Raw genomic sequence first — 14,864 nt, 5'->3', positions numbered from 1 at the left:
GTGCGATCTCAGCTTACTGCACTCCAGCCTAAGCGACAGAGAGAGACTCCATCTGCCTCCACGGTTCAGGCGATTCTCTTGCCTCGGCCTCCTGAGTAGCTGGGATTATAGGCGCGCACCACCATGCCTGGATAATTTTTGTATTTTTAGTAGAGTCAGGGTTTCCCCATGTTGGCCAGGCTGGTCTCTAACTCCTGACCTTGGATGATCTGCCCACCTTGGCTTCCCAAAGTGCTAGGATTACAGGCATGAGCTACTGTGCCCAGTCTGTAATGCTATTTTTTAAATGTGCAAGAATACTAATAGAACTTATCTCTTAGGGTTGTAATGAAGATTAAATGACATAATGAATTTAAAAATATTCAATTAGGAGTTTCATCTTATTCTTATTGTTTGCATTATTATCACCCTCTGAATCAATGTGATAGCTGAACTTAATGAGGGAAGTTCTAACTTGAAAATTTTTGTGGGAGAAGTTTCCTGGATGCATGGGGCATGAGGGCAGTGAAGGGAATTTGTTTACTTTCAAATTTGTATCATCTCCAGGCTCCCTCTAGCATGAAATCTGTACTCCAGGCAGCTTGGCTATTGACAATTGCAGTTGGGAATATCATCGTGCTTGTTGTGGCACAGTTCAGTGGCCTGGTACAGGTATGGATCTGAGGGAAGCAGGATTCATTTCTACTCAAGGTTTTCCTCCAGCTTCCTCTTCTCCCTTTCCACCTATCTCTGTTTCCTGTATTCCCCACTCAGTGCTGTGACATGAAATGGGTTAGATACACAGACTTTACCAGGAAAACAGACATATGTAAGTGGCAATAATGACTACAATATACCTATGTGAGGAGAGGTCAGTGAACCCAGTCTTTGTCCAGCAAAAGTGTGGTTGAACTGGTGATCCCAGGTCAGTCTGCTCCCCAGTCCTCATCCTGTAAAGATCTCTTTAGTTTCAGGTTTCTCCATATTCTTCTCATATTTATTTCCCCCTGCAGTGGGCCGAATTTATTTTGTTTTCCTGCCTCCTGCTGGTGATCTGCCTGATCTTCTCCATCATGGGCTACTACTATGTTCCTGTAAAGACAGAGGATATGCAGGGTCCAGGAGATAAGCAGATTTCTCACATCCAAGGGAACATGATCAACCTAGAGACCAAGAAGACAAAACTCTGATGACTCCCTGGATTCTGTCCTGACCCCAATTCCTGGTCCTGTCTTCAAGCATTTTTTTTTTTCTTCTACTGGATTAGACAAGAGAGATAGCAGCATATCAGAGCTGATCTCCTCCACCTTTCTGCAATGACAGAAGTTCCAGGACTGGTTTTCCAGTACATCTTTAAACAAGGCCCCTGAGATTCTATGTCTGCCTGTCTATCAATGAACTCATTAAAACTTATGCAGTGTTGCTGGAGCTGGCCTGGTGTCTCCAAATGGCCATGAAAATACACATGTATAATGGAGATCATTCTCTGTGGGTATGCAAAGTTATGGGAATTCCTTTATAGGTAACTGGCATTTAGGACTGATGGCCCTAATTTTTGAGGTACTGATTTAGAGGTAAAATTGCAGAATAACAAAGGAATGGTATTTCTAGTTTTTTTTTTTTTTTTTTTTTTTTTTTGTAAGCAATGTAATTATGCTATTCACAGGGGCCTCAAGAATTGGTATGTATGATGTGATCTGGTCCAGCCAGGGCCTGGTTTGTCAGCTATCTAGGTTTGATAAGACTTTAGTAAATCTGTCAATACAAATCATAGGAAGCAGAATGTCATTTTATTAAAACACAGGAGAAGTTATATCTTTCTGATTATGATAGTATTTTATTTGCTTATCCAAACACTCCTTTCTCAGTATGGATAGATCATGGAAACCAGATTAGAGATAGTAAACATTAGTAAACATGGTTCTGGAGAACAGGAACAGGTGTAGGTTATAGAAATCCTGAAGAGCCAGTCATTCTTTTACAGAGTACATTCTTCTTAGCCTCTATGGAACTGAACTGTGCCCTTCAGTGAACAGTTGTATAAACAATAATTATAATTTGCAACTTTGTCTTATCAACCTTGCTGACCCAGTTTTTTCTTATTATTACACCTTGTCTTGCTTATTGCTGCAAATATTCAATAACAACAATGTTTCTATAAGTCCAACTTCCTTTATTAATGTTTCCATTTAGCCTCAAAAATAGCAAAGTAGTAGTTCCTTTCTGATGTTGCTTTCTTGATTTACTTTTCCCGTGTTTTAAATACCATTTCTTCCTGGAAGCCTAGAAATTTTCTTTTTATTCAAAAAGAGTTACATTAATGCCTAGGTTTGAGCTCCTAAAATGGAAATAGTCAATAGAGGAGCATGGTCCTATATGAGGTTCCTATCAAAATTTGTGGGAGTAGGGGTGGTAGAGCATGAGGGTTTTGTTTGTGTATGTGTGTGGTCATGAAAAATATTGAGAAACATTACCTCACACACAATGGATGAATCAGAGGACAGACACGGAAATGTCATGACTGTGCAGTGTGTTACTAGGAAAAAAGTTCAGAATCACTGTTCTAGAAAGCCTCATTTCCATTGGTTTTAAAACATTATTCTCATGTAGAACAGTGTTGGGTCTCATACTGTTAATGTTAACAGGTAGCAATGTTAATGTTAACAGGTACCTGTTAATATTAACAGATAATGTTACTGTTAACAGGTAAGAGAAATTGCTCTAAGTGCCCAAGCTTTATATACTTCAGTTTTAATGACAAGCATTTCAGAAGTACAAGAGTGGCAGCAAGACCAACCAGTTTTTCCAGATATATTGATGTGAACCTGACCCTACTCCTTTAGAAGACAGCCTGTTCATTTTTAAATAGCTTTAACCCAAACTGTTCTATGACCATTGTTTCAAGTGACATTAACACAGTTCTGTAAATAGAAGTGTCTATGGACAAATAAGTTTGGGAAATGTGGCATACTGTATCCTTTTCTTAACATTTGCATATTAAAGACTCTGAGATATCCTGCAGTAAAGACATAAGATACCTTGTTTAAATTAACATGTTACAGTATTCTGCAGAACACTGGTTTGGATAAAACTGTTGAGCAGTTCTTCCTTGTAAGTGCTGAGCTTCCTCTCTGAAACCTCCTACCATTGTTTTTTCCTCCCCTGTAGCTAATAAGAAAAAGTATAACACCCGGCCGGGCACGGTGGCTCACGCCTGTAATCCCAGCACTTTGAGAGGCTGAGACAGGTAGATCACCTGAGATCAGGAGTTCGAGACCAGCCTGGCCAACATAGTGAAACCCCGTCTCTACTAAAAATACAAAAATTAGCCTGATGTGATGGCAGGTGCCTGTAATCCCAGCTACTTGGGAGGCTGAGGCAGAAGAATCGCTTGAACCCGGGAGGCGGAGGTTGCAGTGAGCTGAGATCGCGTCATTACACTCTAGCCTGGGGGACAAGAGCGAGACTTCATCTTAAAAAAAAAAAAGAATAAGTATTACCACCTTTTTCATGTGGCAGATGTTTAGCTATTTGGGGGGAACTTTCATGGCTCTTCCCTAATCATCAAGTATTCAAGTTAAAGATTCTCGGTTCCTGTAATGGTTCCTCACCAGGCGTAATTTGTCCTTTTACCATCCTACTTTCTCTCTTCTGAAAAACATTCTTTATCTGAAATACAGCAATTAATATTAAGATATCTTAATATGAAATACCTGGAGTCAAATATAACATTCCAAAGTAGCCTGACTGGAAGAACTAGCACCTGCCTTTCTTCAAACAATGCACTTCTGTTAATGCAGTGTAAGGTAACATGAGTTGTTTTTGGAAACTACGTCATAATGTAAGCTTATATTCTAGCACTTATCACTTAATGACAGGGATACATTTGAGGAATGCATTGTTAGGCAATTTTGTCATTATGCAAACATCATAGAGTGTACTTACACAAACCTATGGTATAGCCTACTACACATCTAAACTATGTGGTGTAGACTGTTTCTTCTAGGCTAAAAACCTGCACAGCGTGTTACTGTGCTGAATGCTGTAGGCAATTGTAACACAATGGTATTTGTATATTTAAACATATCTAAACATAGAAAAGGTACAAAAACTTTACACATTATATAGATGTATCAAATTATATGTATTCTGAAAATGTCTGTATCTATTATGTATCAATTTTTTAAAAAGTGAATGACATAGTAATTCTTTTGAAAAAAATGTGGACACACAAATTGGAAAAGAGGTATAAATGCAGCATTATAATCTAATGGGACCACCATCGCATATTTGGTCTGTCATTGACTGAAACTGCAATATGCAGTTTTTCTTAACATTTGCATATTAAAGACTCTATGACTATATATGGACATATATGACTCACCATTGTAAGACATTTCGATGTTACTCTAAGTGACATGTGAAACCGTTGGAAGCTTAGAACATGAGAGTGACATAATGTGATCATTTAAGATCACTTTGGCTGCTGAGGGGGAAATTATCTATAGGCAGGAAGGAAAAGAAGTAGGGAGTTCAGTTAGGAGGCTTTTGCAATAGTTCAGGCAATAGGTGGTCGTGACTGGTACAAGGTGATAGTAGTGCAAGTGGAGAGAAACAGTTTGACTTGGAATTAAACTTTAAGCTAGAACTGACAATATTAGAGTGTAGCTTGGATACACAATTTAAAAGAAAGAAAAGAGCTAGGTGTGGTGCCTCACACCTGCAATCTCAGTTCTTTGCAAGGATGAGGCAGGAAGATTCTTTGAAGTCGGGAGTTCAAGACCATTCTAGGCAATATAATGAGACTCCCTCTCTACAAGAAATAAAAATTAAAAAATTAGCCAGGTGTGGTGGTGTGCACCTGTAACCCCAGCTTCTCAGGAGGCTGAGGCAGAACAATCCCTTGGCCCAGGTGCTTGAAGCTGCAATGAGCTATGATGACACCACTGTACTCCAGCCTGGACAATAGGACCCTGTCTCAAAAAGAAAGAAGGAGGGAGAGAGAGAGAGAGAGAGGAAGGAAGGAAGAAAGGAAGGAAGGAAGGAAGGAAGGAAGGAAGGAAGGAAGGAAGGAAGGAAGGAAGGAAGGAAGGACGGAAGGCAGGCAGGCAGGAAGGCAGGGAGGGAGGGAGAAGGGAGGGAGGGAGGGAAAGAAAGAAAGAAAAGAAAGAAAAAAGAAAGAAAGAAAGAAAAAGAAAACGAAAGAAGGAAGGAAGGAAGGAAAGAAGGAAAGGAAAGGAAAGGAAAGAAGGAAGGAAGGAAGGAAAGAAAGAAAGAAAAAGAGAAAGGAAAGGAAAGAAAAGGAAAAGGAAAACTCACTCCTAGATTTGGTCCTAAGTAGTAAGGATGAATCATGATGCAATTTTCTAAAAATAGCAAAGACTAGGATAAGAAAAGTTTTCTGGTATGAGTTTTGTTTTGGATATGTTGAGCTTCTACCCATGCTAATGGGTATCCATTAGAGACATTAAGTTATCAGTTTCATATATGAGTCTGAAGATCAGGTAAGAGGTTGGAGCTAGAAACATAAACTTGAGAATCATCAGCATATATATGGTATTTAAAGCCATGAAACTGGAAGAGATTTCCCAAGAAGTGAATGTGTATAGAGAAATGATGAGCAAGAAGGACAGTTTGACAAGAATAAGGGGCAAAGAGGTAAAATATACAGTCAAAGGAAGCTAGGGATCAGATCATGTAGGTCCGGGTATGCTGGTGTGCACCTGTAGTCCCAGCTACTCTGAAGGCTGAGGTAAGGAGGATTGCTGGAGCCGAGGAGTTTGAGGCTACAGTGAGTGATGATCACACCACTGCACTCCAGCCTGGCCCATAGAGTGAGACCCCATCTCTAAAAAAGAGAGAGAGAGAGAGAGAGAAATGGTCAAGGAATGAGTGAGCTTGGGGGCCCTCCAACATTGGAGGCTTGGAGAAGAGGAGGATGCAGCAAACGCAATGAGATGGGCGACCTATGAAATATGAGGAAACTCAGTAGAATGCAATTTAATATAAATGACATACTATGTGTTATAATTAGATAAAAAACAATTTTTATCTTTGACCTAAAGAAAGTACTTTTTCCTGTTAGTAGACCTGGGCTCTGGTAATTTCTATGTTTGTTTGCCTGAATCCTTTTTCCTCCAGAATTTAATTCAATTTGATGGTCCTTCCGTCTTTTTTCTTCTTTTTCTTTTTGAAACAGGGTCTCACTCTGTCACCCAAGCTGAGTGAAGTGATGTGATCATGGCTCGCTGCAGCCTCAACCTCCAGCACTCAAGCAATCCTCCCTCCTCAGCCTCCCTAGTAGCTGGAACTACAGGATGTGCCACCATGACCAACTAGTTTTTTTTTTTGTCAAGACTGGGTCTCACTATGTTGCCCAGGCTGGTCTTGAACTCACAAGTGATCCCCCTACCTCGGCCTCACAAAATGCTGAGATTACAGGTGTGAGCCACTGTGCCCAGCCACATTGATCATTTTCTTCTCCTTTGACCAATAAGTTACAACTACACTAGCAATCTTTGCTTCGGAAACATGCCAAGATTGTTCCTGACAAGATCTTTCCACTGCCTAGAATACTGTTTCCCCTGATCTTGGGTTGACTCTTATTGTCACTCAGTCCTTAGGTCACCTCTTCATCACCTATCTCTCCATTTGAAATAGCTATCTAGCATACCCTGGACAAATACACATTTCTGAGGAACAAAAGGCAATGGAGTCAGTTCAACTAGCAAATATTTTTTGAGCACTTGCTATGTTCTAGATAAACAAAAAAGACAAGGATGAATGAAACACAATTCTTGCCATCCATGAGCTCAAAAGGTTTTCAATTTCCAAAAATTTTTTATCAAAAGCTTTGTGTTTTTCTAACTGTAGTATCTGACTCTCAATCTTTTTCTGTCTTATCTTCTACAATCACTTTTGGTGTTTCCCACATCCACTGACAAAAACCATTAACATCCAGGACTCACAATTCTTTGACCTCTTTTGAAATTCCATGACCTCCATTTCACCTAAGATAACAATCATCCTCAGACTAAGCTATATGTCAAACTTAAATATGCCTTGAAAAATGCTACCTGCAAATCTCCATTTTAAAAATATTATCTGATATTTATCTTCTGCACGTTTACTTTTCTCCTTCCTCTTAATCGAACTCACTGTTTGTTTTTATTGTAATCTCCAATTGACATGTCTCACTTCTCTCAGATTACATTCCAGTATGGTTTCATTTGTCTTGAAACTAACCTGGACACCATTATTTTAGCTCTTTGTTTGCTACCACCTCAAAATGTTCCCCTTTCTTGACTTTCATCATTTCTGCTAATCTGTACCACTACACAAATCTATATATTATTTCTATTCCTGTTTCTGGGCTGTCTGGATATTATTTCTGTTCCTGTTTCTGGACTGTCTGGAACTGCAGGAGAATATCACAAGGGTATGATTATGTGGTTCAAAACTCAATACCGTCTACCGATTTTCCAAATTAGGAACATAGGCATTATCCATTGACTCTAGTAACAAGTCTTGAAACCTACCTACTAAATAGGTTTCAAATCTGTCCGCTTCTATCCTTTCCTATTGCCACTATCAAAATCACCATTATATCTCTAGATTATTACAACAACCTTTTAGGCTTAATCTATTTTTTCTTAAAACTGTTATCAGTGTGATATATTTTAAAATGTAAATCATATAGCTCATCTGTGTAACAACCCTTCATTGCTCCCTACTTTAAGGATAAACTTCCAACTCTGTAATAAGATCAACAATGCCCTATCTGCCCTGGCCCCTACCTACCTATCTAGCCTTATCTTTGCTATGGCCCTAGTCAAGTTGCATATATGCAACACATATACACACAGATTTGTTGAGATCAGGATTTGTTGCAGTCAGGATTGCATTACATCTATAGAATAGATCTTTTCCAATATTGAGTCTTTCAAACTTGCTTTTCTCTTTCTAATTTCTTAAGATGAGTTGATTTTTCAGCCTTTATTCTTTTTATAATATGTGTATTTAGGCGATTAATTTTTTATATTTGATTAATTTTTCTGTGATCACAACTTGAGCTGCAACCTATTGGACATTTCTCCTTTTACCTCTATTCTATAGCTCCAACTTTTCATCATATTTGTTTAAAACCTCATTTAAATGTCACCACTTCTGTGGGGCCTTTTGTGATCCACCTCTGGGATATACACCTGCTCCTACCTCTCAACTTCAGTAGAGCTCTATTTGTTATTTGGTGAAGACATTCATAATTTTCTATCTTGTAGCACAGGCATATTGTACAGTTTCATTTCCTTTGCTCAACTGCAGGATTCTATTAGTTTTGATGTGCTGCATTTTCATTACAATGCAATTTTTAAATACAATCCAGTTTGTTTTTGAGATGGAGTCTCACTACGTTGCCCAGGCTGCAGTGCAGTAGCTTGATCTTAGCTCACTGCAACCTCCGCCTCCCAGGTTCAAGTGATTCTCCTGTCTCAGCCTCCCAAGTAGTTGGGATTACAGGCACTCACCACTATGCCCGGCTAAGTTTTGTATTTTTAGTAGAGGTGGGGTTTCACCATGTTGGCTAGGCTGGGTCTTGAACTCCTGACCTCAAGTGATCCACCCAACAGTTTTAAAGGATTTCTAAGTTATTTTGGATTTTCTCTTTATCTATGGGTTATTTAGAAGTGCACTGCTTAATTTCTAAGAATATCAAAGATGTTCCAAATTATTCTTTTTAAATTAGTATCTGCCTTAATTCTACTGTGATCAGAGAACACATTCTGAGGGAAATACAATCCTATGAAATGTGTTGAGGAAACAAATTTGTTTTATAGTCCTTGTTCTTCTTCTTCTTCTTTTTGAGACAAGGTCTTGCTCTGTTGCCCAGGCTGGAGTGCAGTGGTGCAATCATGGCTCACTGCAGCCTCAATTTCCTTGTGCTCAAGCAATCCTCTCACCTCAACCTCTCAAGTAGCTAGGGTCACAGGTGTGTGTCACCATACCTAGCTAATTTTTTAAATTTTTTTGTAGAGACCAGGTCTCACTATCTTGAATAGGTTGTTCTCCAACTCCTGAGCTCAAGAGATCTTCCCACCTTGGCCTCCCAAAAAGCTGGGATTACAGGCATGAGTCACTGCATCTGGCCTATGATTTAGTATTCTATCCAGATAAATTTATGTAAATATTGCATGTATACTTGAAAAAAAGAATATGTATTTTACCAGGTATGGTGACTCGCACTTGTAATCCCAGCTACTTGAGAGGCTGAGGTGGGAGGATAGCTCGAGCCCAGCAGTTCAGGGCTGCAGTGAGCTATAATTGCACTACTACACTCCAGCCCATGCAATAGAGCAAGTCCCCCTCTAAAAAAAAAAAAAAATTTATTTTGTTGTGCGCCATGTTCTATATGTCAACTAGAGCAAATGTCTCCTAATATAATTGAAGATTTGTCTATTTCTGTCAAATTTGGTTTATATATTTTGAGGCTATATTTTAGGTACATATAGATTTTACATTGTTATATGATATATGGCAAATTAATCCTTTATCATTATATCATACCCCTCTTTATCTCTACAAAGCTTCTTACCTAAAATTTACTTTATCTCATATTAATGTAGCTGAACCCATTTTCCTTTACATTTTTATGAGATATCTTTTTCAATCCTTTTACTTTACATATTTCTGTGATTTTATCTTCAAGGTGTGGTTTCTTGTAGGCACCATGTAGGTTTTCTTTTTTAAAAATTCAGGCTATCGGCCAGGCGCAGTGACTCACGCCTGTAAACCCAGCATTTTGGGAGGCTGAGGTGGGTGGATCACCTGAGATCAGGAGTTTGAGACCAGCCTGACCAACATGGTGAAACCCCATCTCTACTAAAAATACAAAAAATTAGCCTGGCGTGGTGGCAGGTGCCTGTAATCCCAGCTACTCGGGAGGCTGAAGCAAGAGAATCGCCTGAACCTGGGAGGTGGAGGTTGCAGTGAGCCAAGATCACACCACTGCACTCCAGCCTGGGCAACAAGAGCAAAACTTTAAAAAAAAAAAGAAAAAAAAATTCAGGCTATCGTAGTCTTCCACCTGGAATATTTAGTCTGTTTACATTTGGTAGAATTATTGATAATATTTAGGTTTTATCTACCATCTTATTATTTGTTTTCTACTTAACCTCTTTTATATTCCTTTGACTTTTCTTTCTTTCTGTCTTTTTTTTTTTTTTTTTGAGACAGTCTTGCTCTGTCACTCAGGCCGGAGAGCAGTGGTGTGATCTCGGCTCACTGCAACCTCCACGTACCGGGTTCATGCAATTCTCCTGCCTCAGCCTCCCAAGTACCTGGGATTACAGAAATGTGCCACCATGCCCAGCTAATTTTTGTATATTTAGTAGAGACGGGGTTTCACTATGTTGGTCAGGCTGGTCTCAAACTCCTGACCTCAAGTGATCCACCCACCTCGGCCTTCCAAAGTGCTAGGATTATAGGCATGAGCCACCGTGCCCGGCCCTGGTTTTCTTTTATACGTTCTTTTTGGATTAATCAAATATTTAGTTTCATTACCCCACTATTAACTTTTTCTATTATATATTCTTTTTTTTAATTAAGTGATTACCCTTGGGTTGTTACATACATCCTGAACTTCTTATAGTAAGTATACATGATTAATTTAACCACTTCCCTAGCAATGCTCAGATTTTAGAACATTATAATTCCTTTAGTCTCTTCTACCTTTTGTTTGTTTTCATGTATTTAAATCCTAAACATATTTTACGCCCCACAAGACAATATATTAGTGTTGCATATCCTCAATATTCATTTAGATTAATCCATATACTTACTCTTTCTATTGTCTTTCACTCCTTACTGAATTTCTAGGCTTTTATCTGAAATTATTTTCCTTCTGCCTGAAGAACTATTTTTTATAGTAATTTTAGTGTAATTCTGCTTAGGAAGTATTCTCTGTTCTTGTTATTCTGACATTTTCATTTCTCCTACATTTTTGCAGGATATTTTTGCTGGGTGTATTTTCTGGGTCTGTAGTTCTAGATTAGCAGTTACTTTTTTCACTACTTATATTCTCACTGCCACCATTTTTTTGAAAGTCAGCACCAAATCAATTAAAAACTGAAGGTAATATTTCTCACCATCAGGCTGTTATAAATTTTTTTCTTTGACCTTGGTTTTTATTAGTGTTACTGTAATGTGCCAAGATATGACTTTCTTTATATTCAACCTGCTTGGGGTTTTCAGGAATTCATGTATCAGTGGCTTTATGTCTTTCATTAGTTTTGGGAAAATTTTAGTCATTTACTTTTCAAAGATTATCTCTTCCCTATTCTCTCTTTCTCTCTCTGCTCTCCTTTTGGAATTCCAATTATATTAAGTTAGATTTGTTCATGTTATTCCTTATGTTTCTTATGTTCTTTTTTACATCTTCCATGTTTTTCCCTCTCTGAGTGTCAGCTCTGTGGTAAGGCAGTCTTGAGGACTTGCTTCTGCTGGAAGGAACGGATCTGACTTGGAGAACCTCAAAAAAGCTCTATCACTGGGTATTCATGAAAAGAATAGCAATTAGAAGCAATCTGCTCAAAGTCAGCTTTGCAACTGCTTAGGGCTGCAATATAGGTTGAAATACCAAGAGACTAGCAAATATTTTATAGGGTTACATGAGAAACATGAGAGCCAGGGGGACTTTGATAAGCTCTATAATATGTCTATAATATTCCTGGGGATTTAGAAGTTTGTGTGCAAGTTCAAGGCTGCATGCATGTTCAGGAAACACCAACAGGAGCCCCAGTTACTTATTCATCTCTTACTGACCTTGGAGCTCAGTGTGAGCAGGAAATCAAACCTAAGGCAAATTTGTAAACTGCCTGAACTTTGAAGGCATGTGGAACCTCACAGTTTCCCTAAGCCAGGTACAGAAGACTTACTTATTCAAGTCGTTTAAGAAAACCTTCTAACCAGTCATTGTCTGACCCCTGAAGTATGTAAACACAGGGCAACCCCTGGGAAGTTAGGCTTAAAATAGAAACAAGAATTTTTTAAAAAGTAAGCATAGATTTCTGCGGCAGCATACTGCAGGGACTCTATAGAACTAGCCTAGGTAAATTGCTAAACAGACAACAACAAACCCTGGTGTGGGTGGCATAATAAAATTTCAGAGTCATTAAAATATTCTGATATTTAGCAAAAAAAAATTATCTAAAAGGTATAATTTTTGACAGAAAAGTACAACACATGCAAAGAAACAGGAGACTGTGGCCCATACTATCCGAAGAGCATACTTAGTAGAGACAACCTTTAAATCAGCTTATTATAAGTATGTTTGGAAAATTAAAGAAAACCACTTTTAAATAATTTAAAACAAATATGAAAACAATGGCTCATTAGACAGACAATATCAATAGAAAGATAGAAATTACAGAAAAGAACCAAAGAGAAACTCTGGAATTAAAAAGTATAGTAACAAATAAAAAACTTAATAGAAGTTTCAACAGCAAGTTTAGGCTGAAAAACGGAATCAGTGAACTTGAAGATAGGTCAATAGACATTATCCAGTCTAAAGAAACAAACAAACCAAAGAACTTTAAAAAAGGAACAGAGTGTCACTGGGTGCCCCAGCACTTTGGGAGGCTGAGGCGGGCAGATCACGAGGTCAGGCGATCGAGACCATCCTGGCTAACATGGTGAAACCCCGTCTCTACTAAAAATACAAAAAATTAGCTGGGAGTGGTGGTGGGTGCCTGTAGTCCCAGCTACTTGGGAGGCTGAGGCAGGAGAATGGCATGAACCCAGGAGGTGGAGCTTGCAGTGAGCCGAGATTGTGCCACTGCACTCCAGCCTGGGCGACAGAGTGAGACTCCGTCTCAAAAAAACCAAAAAGGAGCAGAGTGTCAGAAACAATGAAAAACAATTGGCATGCCAACATATGCAAAATGGAAGTTCCAAAAGGAGAGAAAGGAGAAAGAAGAAAAATAAACTATTGAAGATATAGTAGCTGAAAATGTCCCAAGTTTGCTGGAAAATGTTAATCTACACATCCAAAAAGTTTAAAGAACTCCAAGTAGCCTAAATATAAAGAGTTCCACACCTAGACATATCATAGTCAAACCATCAAAAGTCAAGTAAAAAGAGAAAATCTTAGAAGTAGCAAAAAGAAAAACTATTATTATTCACATATGAGAAATAGTAAGATTAACAACTTACTTCATATCAGAAATAATGGAGGTCAGAAGTCAATAAATTGACATATTCAAAGTGTTGAAAGAAAAAGAAGAAATTGACCACCAAGAATTATGTAACCAGAAAAACTATTCTTCAAAATTGAAAGCAAAATAAAGACATTACCAGATAAAGAAAGATTAAGATAGTTTGTCACTAGCATACCTGTCCTATGAGAAATTCTAGCTGGCTGTGGTGGCTCATGCCCGTAATTCCAGCACTTTGGGAGGCTGAGGTGGGCAGATTGTTTGAGGTCAGAAGTTCAAGACCAGCCTGGCCACTATGGTGAAATCCCATCTCTACTAAAAATACAAAAATTATCAGGGCATGCTAGTGCACGCCTTTAATCCCAGCTACAGGAGAATAGCTCGAACCTGGGAGGCAAAGATTGCAGTGAGCCGAGATTGCGCCACTGTACTCCAGCTTGGGTGACAGAACAAGATTCTGGTTTTTTGTTTGTTTGTTTGTTGTTGTTGTTTTTTAAATAAATTCTAAAGAAAATCATTCAGACTGAAAAGAAATGAAACTAGAAGATAGTACTTGAATCCCTACAAAGAAATAGCATCAATAAAGGTAATTATATAGATAAATATAAGAAATAGTATATATACTTTTTACTTTTTTCTTCTCTAAATGGAGTTAAAAGACAATTGAATAAAAACAATAATCATATGTTTATTTTGGGATTATAACATATATAAATATAATTTCTATTACAACAATACAAAGGAGGGGAGAGAAAATGATGCTATATTGGAACAAAGTTTCTATAAAGTTAGTATTAATCAAAGCTAGATTGTTTCAAATTAGCATGTATATTGCAATTCCTAGAGCAACCACTAAGAATATTACTCAAAAAAATAGCGCTAAAACACCAACAAAGTAAAGTGGTGCAATATAAAATACATATTTAACACAAAGGAAGGCTGTAAAGAAGCAATACAGCAACCAAAAACATGATACATGTAGAACACAGCCAAATGACAGCTATAAATCCAACCATTAAATATAAACCATTTAAGTCCAACATTAAATGTAAATGGAGTAAACCCTTTAATCAGAAGGGAAAAATTGTCACATTGGATGAAAAAACAAGATCCAACTACATGCTATCGACCCCTCCTCATCAGCAAAATGAGGAGAAAATCTTAGGAGCGAGCCCTAGGTTACCTAAAAATTTCTTTGCATTCTAGAATTCCTTAATTCTATCAAAAACAGTGGTTTTCCTCCAAAATAGAAGATTAGCCAACATCACACTACTCCAAGTGTAGGTCTAAAAGGAATTGACCAGCCTGGGCAACATGAAAAAAGAAAAAAAAAAAAAAGAAACCTGTATTTACAAATAATTCAACAATTATCCAAGCGTGGTGGTGTGTACCTGTAGTCCCAGCTACTTGAGAGATTGAGGTGGGAGGGTCACTCAGGCCTGGGAGGCAGAGGTTGCAGCGAGCCACTGCACTCCAGCCTAGGGCGGCAGAGCAAGACCCTGTCTCAACAGCAACAAAAAAGGGAATTGAGAAAATCCAATCATGAACCCCCTAGAGGATTCCATTGGTTACTTCAGGTATGCCCTATGTAAATGGAGAGGATGAAGTAAAGTTACAAAGTCATTTATTCGGTGTATGCCTCATGGAGTAGTTATTTCCTGTCATAGCTGAAGCGTG

At 38.3% G+C, this 14,864-nt stretch overlaps 2 protein-coding genes across 3 annotated transcripts in view; both read left to right on the top strand.

Annotated features, from left to right (window-relative positions):
- SLC15A2 (solute carrier family 15 member 2) overlaps nucleotides 1–3,005 on the top strand; it is a 52,642-nt gene extending 49,637 nt beyond the window's left edge. For both annotated transcript variants that reach the window (XM_050781836.1, XM_050781837.1), the window contains 2 exons: nucleotides 547–651; nucleotides 993–3,005. In XM_050781836.1, the coding sequence (XP_050637793.1) occupies nucleotides 547–651; nucleotides 993–1,169 (282 nt within the window). In that variant the 3' untranslated portion in view covers nucleotides 1,170–3,005. The remainder of the gene's footprint in view (nucleotides 1–546; nucleotides 652–992) is intronic.
- Nucleotides 1–14,864, top strand: part of FAM162A (family with sequence similarity 162 member A) — a 569,879-nt gene that overhangs the window by 103,825 nt on the left and 451,190 nt on the right. The window lies entirely within an intron of this gene.

This window comes from Macaca thibetana, chromosome 2 (assembly GCF_024542745.1).
Source record: "Macaca thibetana thibetana isolate TM-01 chromosome 2, ASM2454274v1, whole genome shotgun sequence".
NCBI classification, from domain to species: Eukaryota; Metazoa; Chordata; class Mammalia; order Primates; family Cercopithecidae; genus Macaca; species Macaca thibetana.
This window is presented reverse-complemented; position numbering and strand designations above follow the sequence as displayed.